The sequence below is a fragment of the Paracoccidioides lutzii genome (assembly GCF_000150705.2).
Source record: "Paracoccidioides lutzii Pb01 unplaced genomic scaffold supercont2.21, whole genome shotgun sequence".
Classification (NCBI taxonomy): Eukaryota; Fungi; Ascomycota; class Eurotiomycetes; order Onygenales; family Ajellomycetaceae; genus Paracoccidioides; species Paracoccidioides lutzii.
In genome coordinates this window covers 301,780-310,622 of record NW_015440967.1, presented here as the reverse complement: position 1 = coordinate 310,622, position 8,843 = coordinate 301,780, and the positions used below count along the sequence as shown (strand labels likewise).

Genomic DNA, 8,843 nt, shown 5'->3' with positions numbered 1-8,843 from the left:
ACGAGCAAACTCAAATGAAATTACACACGAGTCAAAATAACAGCTGGATACTGAACCGTAATTTACAGACGAAACCGATTCTTACACATCATCATAAACCTCCCACCTAATTAATGGCAGAGAGAGAGCAGAGAGAGCAAGAGATAGGTAATAATCATGCGCAAAAGTGCTAGCCTGAGAGACTTGAGGACGCCTGAGCTGAGAGCCGTTAAGAACATTCCCGCCTTTAGGCTTTCGCCCGCATGGTTAAAGCCGCCTCTCATTTGCTGACGCTGCGTGCCTTATCAGCAAGCGACCGGGGGGGCTCGAACAGAAGGTTGTTCTTTTTTTGGGTGCCCCGAATCGGTTCAACCAAGCTTATCGGAGGGGGTTGATTGGCTGGGTGAAAGCTGGGGCCCGGGTCTTTGGAAACAAGCCCGTTCGTTCCCTTGAAGACAGATTGGCCTCTGCGACAGTTCAACTCCGCAAAAGCATTGGTAACCCCCCCACGGAATTTTATTCTGCTTGGAATGGGCCAGAAAAAGCAGAGAGGGGTTGCCGATACTTGTTGCATTCCGGTTCTGTCTGTACGGAGGATGTTGAGAGGCACATACTCTATCGGCATGAACATGTTATCCTCTCCGTCACAGGGTTCAAACGGTGAACAGAAGGCCGGGTGTTGACTAGCTCCAACAGCCGTTTCAATACGTAACTGCTGCCGCCGCCTGGGAGGTGTGGTTGGGGGGGGAGTGAGTTGGACAACCCTTGCGCTTAGGAAGTGCTGATGATGCATAGAACCGCTGCCGGGCGCAGAACGCGGTCGGAGCGTTGCCCCTCTGTAAGAATGAATGATGAAGATTGAGCTCATTTCCATTGTATTGACTTTTTTTTCTAATTTTCAAAACGATAAGATTTTTTTTTTTTCCCCAGTTCCTTCAGATCTAATAATAATCACTCTTATTGTCGCAAAGACTTTTTCATTAAGAAAGTCAATTTCATCATCTAGGTCATGTAGAGAATATTATTTTTTGATATTCTTTTCATTTGATTGTTCAAGCATGAGTTTTAAGGATTTTTTTTATTTTCATTTATTTCTTCATTACACTTGTACGTAGTGAGTGATTATGAAGTTCCATGATGTGAGAATGCGCTCATGCAAGGTGTTAAACCATCCCCTCGCCCGTGAATGTTGCCAGAATTAGCATGGTTTCAGTTGGGGTAAAATGTGAACAAGGATCAGAATGGCATGAGCCAATGGAATCCCCATATGTTAAATTTATATGGGGAGTCTATTGGCTCATTCATGCCCACCGGGAACCTTCTTTCTTCACCACATGAAACGCGTGTAGCTCCTTACCTAGCTAACCCATGGAATCCCTATCCAGACAGCGTGGAAGTCATGAAGGAAGAAGCACGTAAATCCCCAGTCTCTGTTAATAGAACGTATATTCATATCACTGACTAGGTCAATTAGGCCCTTCTAATCCCCTTAATAATACCAGCGGGAGCTGGAAGAAGTCATAGCTGATATACCACCTTTTGAAAAATCAGCTACATCCTGAGCTTCTATTCTCAATCTACCCCCTGATCTTGATATCAAGAGCCCCTATGCTCCATTCAGTCTATATATCTCAGAGAAAGACTTTTGAGCTATCTCCAATTCAACCAATGCCTGCACCCAAATTCAAAAGGAAAAAGGGTCAAATAAACATGCTAAATACTGGAAATCAACTACTCCTGCTGAGATCAAGGTCTTCTTTGACATATTAATCTATATGGGAGTATGTGATTCTCAGAGAATTGATCTCTATTGAAGGAATGATATTGAGCAAGGATCTATCTGTTCACCTCAATTCCATATGCTGTTATATAAATTTGAGCAGCCAAAGAGACATGTTCAATATCTGGCCCTCAGCAGTCTCAAAAAGAAAAGAAATGATGGTATAAGCTTGGATCTTTGGTCTTTAGCTTTCATACTGCTTGTAGGAGTTTCTATATTCCTGATTTCAATTTTTCTTTAGATGAGATAAATGATTTGCATCTTTGGTAGCAGCCTACTCATCTATAAATGCCTAATAAGTGTGATATTAAGACTCTCTATACTAGCTCCTTGCCCTCACACTGTTTATCTCACACTGCTTACCACTTACTAAAACACTTACCTTCACACTGCTTATTAAAGCACTTAAGAATCAGTATCTTCTAGAGAATCAGCATTATTTTAAGATTTAGCACTTGGAATCAGCACTTTTTGAAGAATAAAATCAGTATTTTATATGAAGAATCAAATCACTGCATTATTAATTCTTTATTTTATAAAAGATTAGAGATAAAATTTATTATTATTCATTTATATATATAAATATTCTGAATTTTAAAGTTTTTTCAAAAGATTCAGTGATTAGCTACTATTCAATTCTAAATATATATTTTATTTATTATTATTCTTTTCTCTTTATAGCACTCATAGCGTCTACATATTTATTCTCTTATAATCTTAGTTATAGAGCTTTTTATATTTTCTTTTAATATTTAATTCATTTATTTTAATGTTCTTATAGTTTCTAATCACTCTAATAGAGATTGCTCATTAAGTCTACAACAAAGAGTTCAAAATATAATTTACAAACTGACATTTTACATGCAACATTTAATGAAAAAACATATATAGAAGAAACTCTCTATAAACAATCATCAAATCTAACTTTAGAAAGAAATACTGAAGTATCTATTACATCAGTTGATAAAAAAATTCAAATAGTTTAACAAGAACAAGAACATCAAAAGATATATAAAAAAAATTCTTAGAACTACAATAAGTTAATACTTTTAGTACAGAACTTTAAATCTTTAAAAGTAAGCAGTGCAGAGCAGAGTCAACAGATAATACTATTAGTGTTAATTTCACTTCTTTCAAGTTTTATTTTATATCAATTCAAATCTTTCTAATGAGTTTAAAACAAAAAGTTTTAAGAAACTAGAAAACTTTATCTTTTTAAGTTTTATTTTCTATGTTTATCAAAGATATTACTTTGAAAATGATAATGAATATAAGATTTTTGAAGTAGCAATATATTTTGATATTAAACTATAATAAAAATAATAATAATACTATATTAATTTGAAGATATTGATTATCTGAGATGAATTCTATAACTGAATTCATATTAAGATCATTGACTCAGATAATACAAGTCAGAACTATAAGTTGAAATATTAAATATTAAGATAATCTGAAGATCAAACTATTTATGACTTTGTATTCATTCTTCAGTTAATTGAAAGTCATTTTCTAGAGAAATACAGTGATTATCAATGAAAGATATATCTATTTAACAAGATTTTATTCTATCTTTATATAGAATTTGAGAGATATACAGTCAAGCTATGCGATCTCCTCTATGATACTTTTATCATAAAACTGAGTATTATGAAGAATAACATTTCAAAAGCTATCATATTAGTATGCACAACTGTATAATAAAAAAGTACTCTTCATAGAAAAGATTCACATGATGATATATTAATAGTATTTAAAAAAAAAAGTTAGAAATATAAGAAATATTCTAATATCTGATGTGATATTCATTGAAGCTTTATATATTTTAATGTAGATTACAAGACTTAGAAGAATAAATTCTTTAAAGATAAATTCTCATCTTCAAAGTTTTTATTAAAATTTTCTTTTAAATCAAGTTCTAAAGAGATAAAAAATAAATAAAAAATATCATTTATACTATAATAATAACTTTTAATGTACTTAAAAGTCAGTTATCATTAAGTCTATTCTTTCTTCTTTCTGTTCAAATTTTAACAATTATAAAAGATATATTAATTCTTATTTTTATAAATTTTAAATTTTAAATAAGTTTTATTAGTAAATTCTGAATTAAATTATATAAATTATAATTAACAAAATATATATTATACAAAATAGAGAGATTTAATAATTATTAAATACATTTATTTAAAATTATTAATTTAAAGATAAAAGTCTTAGATAGTAAGAAAACTATAATTAAAGAATTTTATTTCTTTTATATTATTAAACTTTCAGAATATAATATAATACTAGAATTTTATTAACTCAAATAACTCAATTTTCTCATTAATTAAAAAGATGAAGAATTTTATTTTCATCAAAAATCAAATAATTAAGAAATAGCTCTGAGTGTAATAGATGCTATTAATAAATTACTTATTGATATTTCTGACTATGTACTTATAATAGTATATATATCAATTTCACAAATTTCTAAGTTTTTTATCAAAATTTCTGAGAACTTTATATTTATTTTCAGACGTTATACTGAGAGTTTTCAGATCTTTGTACAGATCTTTAAGTCTTTTTCTGAAATTTTAATACTTTTAGAAGACAGTTTACTTATAAATACAATATTTTTTAATAATTTACCTAACTATCTCTGATCATATATGCATCTTTTCTCTGAAAAAAGTGTATTTATTGTATCTGTATCTGATGCAGAGTATTCAATCAATTTTAAGAAATAAGTCAGACTCTCATTCATGTTTATCTATAATTTCTCTGAAATAAAGCTAAAAACTCTTTAAAATTACTTCAATAATATGTTGAAAAGAGGCTAAATATCTTCTTCTCAGAGCTCTGCAGATGCTCTCATTCTTTTTATTTTAATGAAGAATGAAGATCTATAATTTTATATAAATTATAAAAATCTAAATTATCTTACAATCAAAAATAAATATTCATTATCTATTATGAGTAAGATACTAGATAGACTCTCTGAAGTACAAGTTTTCTCTAATATTAATCTTAAAGATGCTTATTACAGAATATACATTTGATATAGTGATAGATGAAAAATAGTATTTCATATATTATATAATTACTTTGAGTATAATATTATATTTTTTAGCTTATAAATATTTTTATTATCTTTTAAATTTATTTAAACTATACTTTAGTAGATTTTCTTGATATATACTATATGATTTATCTAGATGATATTTTTATCTATTCAAACTCAATAAATAAGTATAATATGCATATATAAAAGATATTTAAACATTTAGATCATATAAATCTATTTATAAAATATATTAAATTTGAGTTTATCAAAAATAAAACCTTTTTTTAAGGTTCATTATTAGATTTCAGAGTATTAAAATAAAATTAAATTGAGTAATAATTATTACAGAATAATTAATCTCAACTAATATTAAAAAAATTTAAATTTTCTTAAGATTTATAAATATTTATTATCATTTTATTAAAAACTACTTTAAAATTACAAAGTCTCTCTTTGATATTATAAAAACTCTAAAAAAAAAAAAAATAAAAGTCATAAATCATATAAATTAAAAATATACAATATATCTTTGACAGTTTAAAATAATACTTCATACAGACTTTTTTACTCACTTATTTTGACTTAAGTCAAGAAACTCAGATTAAATCTGATACTTCTACAGTAGCAGTAACTATTATTATCTTTTAAAAATATAATAATAATTAATAATATTCAATTATATTCTAATCTCATAAGCTTTTAAATATAAAAATATAATATGATATTTATAATAAAAAACTTCATGCAATTGTTATATCTTTTAAGAATTGATATTATTATTTGAAAGAGAGTTAATACTTAATTTTTGTCTATTCTGATCATATTAATCTTTAGTATTTTATAATAATTAAAATACTAAATTGATGTCAGTCTATATAAGTAGAAGCACTATTAGTATATAATTTCATTCTGTATCACTACTCAGATAAATAAAACTCAGCTAATGAACTTAATTATTATACAGATTATATTAACTCTTTTCATGATAAGATTATACTTTATATCTTACAACAGAAGTTCTATCATAGTATCAAACAGAATTGAGAATTTAACTCTTATAAAAAACTTACAATTCTTATTAACTGCATACAAATCTATGATCAAAAGTATATACTTCATATAAAATCTCTTAAAATTAATACTCTGAGCTCTAAGTCTCTCTCAAATCTCACTCTGAATACAAATTCTCTCTTATCATTGCATTAGATGCTTATTTACAAGTTCACATCATACTCATTAAAATCACTCAATATGCTGATCAGAAAATTTTTAAGAAAAAAAATTTAGTTTTAAAGATATATATTAGAAATTGAGATACTTTTAAACTACTAATTAATAATACTATAGTCTTTGAATCAGTATATACAGATATATCAAAGTCTCTCATCTCTCTTCTTATTAAAATATAGAACTTAGACTTCTTTGCAATAGTAAAAAAGTAGAAGATAAAAGATAAAGATATAATTTTGAATAGTGATATATTCTAAACTATTTCAAAAGATAGTTTATTTTAAATAAATAATATAGTCTATATTTTATTACAACAAGTGTTACAGCGCAGCTATTTCTATGTAAATTAAAATTGATTCACTTTACTATACTCTTAAGATTAATTCATTCTGACTTTAATCATATTCAGTTACTCATATTAATCTAATCTGATCTTCAATTATTTTTATATATTTAGCTATTTATTTATTCTTTATTCTAATTCTCAGTTTAGTATTATTATCGTAGCTATCTAGTTAGATAGATAAATTAAAGCTATTGTTTTATTATTATTTTGACTCTAGTTGAGCTATGACAACAAGCACTGATTAAAAAAAAATAATTCATATTAATTATGATAACTCACAAGAGAATCATTTTGATATAAAATGATCTGTTTAATATGTTCAAAGTAAGTACTATTGATATAATCTTACTCAGAATATCACTAAACATGTTTATAATTATAATACTTATCAGAGGATGAAAGTATGCTGCTACAAACAATATAATGAACTTGATTCAATTTAACATCAATTCATGATAAATCATTACTATAAACTTTATTACTAATCTTCTGATCATCATCTGATTAGATAATATCTATGATACAATTCTTATATTAGTTAATATATTAATCAAATATATTTTGTATATTTCATATATAAAAAAATATTACTGCAGAAGATCTTGTAAATATTATCTATACTCATATTTATAACATCTTTAATATCTTTAAAAATTAAATTTCAAACAAAAAAGCTCTTTTTATAAGTTAATACTAATTAACTTTTTATTATTTATTTGAATTAAATAAAGACTATTCATAGTCTTTCATTCACAAATAAATAATTAAACTAAATATCAAAATCAAATACTAGAGTATTATCTTCAATGCTTTATGAATTTTCATCAGAATGACTGAGATAGATGATTACATTTAGTGCAGTTTATCTATAATAATTTATGACATAGCTCAATCAATGAAGTTTCAGCTTATGTACTTTTTGACTACAGATTTATTCTTCAAATCAATGTCAGTAATTCACTTTATTCAAACTCAATTAAGACAATTGACCAGGTAAAAAAAATATAAGTAATATAGAAAAAAATTCAAAAATAGCTAGAGAAGATTAAAACTATATAAAAGATATACTATGACTTTAAACATAGTATAGAATATTTTTATATAAAGAACTGAATGCTTCTTAAAGTGAAGAACTTCTGCATACTCTGTCTTACTAAAAAATTAAATCATAAATTTATTGACTCTTTTTAAATCATTAAATTTTAAAATATATAGATATATAAACTCTCTTTTTTATACTCAATATATAATATTCACTTTATCTTTCATATTTTACTACTTGAACTCTATAAAATAAGAAATGATATTACTTCATCTTCAGCATCAAATCTATTAAATAATGAAAAAGAATTTCAAGTTGAGAAAATATTAAAGAAAAAAAAATACTGAGATAAAAAACAATACTATATATATTAAAGAAGTTATAAATCTTCTAATAATATATGAGAATCTGTTAAAAATATTCAAAAAACTGAGGTATTTGATATTTTGAACAATAGAAATCATAGTGATAAGTATACTAAACTTATTTTGAAAAGTATACTAAGCAGTAATTCTTTTTCATACATGTACTTTTTTCACTATTTTTTATTAAATGAAGGTTTTTTTTTTTTTCATATAATTTTAATAAAATAAACAAGGTATTAAAAATTATTAAGTTTTCAGAAAAAATTTATTTCACTATCATCTAAACAAGTTAAGATACTCAGATACATATCTATAGTTCTCTTTAACTTAATTTCTATTTATAATCATCACAGTCATCATATACTGCTCAGACACAGTAATTATTCTCTTCTCAATCTCAATACTTCTCTCTTCAAACTTAATACTTTTCTTATCAGTCAACTCAGAGTTCTTTATTTTACATACAACTTTTTTCTCTATATTCTTTCACTTCTTATTCTTAAAAAATACTATCAGTGCATCAGCAGTCTCAATCTAATACTAAGTATAATAAGCAACATCAATTAAAATAGTAGTATAAGCTTTCACTGAATGAGCAGCATGAAAAGAAAGCTGTAAACACTGCTATCAGATACAGTAGCTTGATTTAATAATATGAAATCTTCATTGATCTCACTTACTTTGCAAAAAATAAAAAGCTCTGAAGAATAAATAATCAACTTAACTTAGAAGAGAGAGCAAGTTAGATAAGTAATAATTAGTTATCATACTGATAGTGCAAAGATTTCTCTGACATAGTAGCTAAAGACATACTATATTCATTCAGATACACAGCTTATATATAAGATAACAAGAATCATAGCACTTATTACAGTGAGAATAATAACATATCATAGATAAATTACTCAGCTTGAGCAAACATTACTTACAGAGAATATCTTTAAAATAAAGTAAGTTATATAATCAATAATCATAAACTATAACTCAGTATATTCATCAACTGTCATCATACACATGATGATGTTAAATGCACTAAAAACAGAAGAGATTAT

The 8,843-nt window shown here is 26.0% G+C and overlaps 1 protein-coding gene across 1 annotated transcript; it reads right to left on the bottom strand.

Moving 5' to 3' along the window:
• Positions 1-259: 259 nt before the first annotated feature.
• On the bottom strand, positions 260-853 carry PAAG_12314 (hypothetical protein; the record flags this gene model as incomplete). The annotated part of the gene is made up of 1 exon (XM_015847821.1): positions 260-853. One exon carries the CDS (start codon positions 851-853, stop codon positions 260-262), a length of 594 nt encoding a protein of 197 aa, XP_015702565.1.
• Between the last annotated feature and the right edge of the window lie 7,990 nt (positions 854-8,843).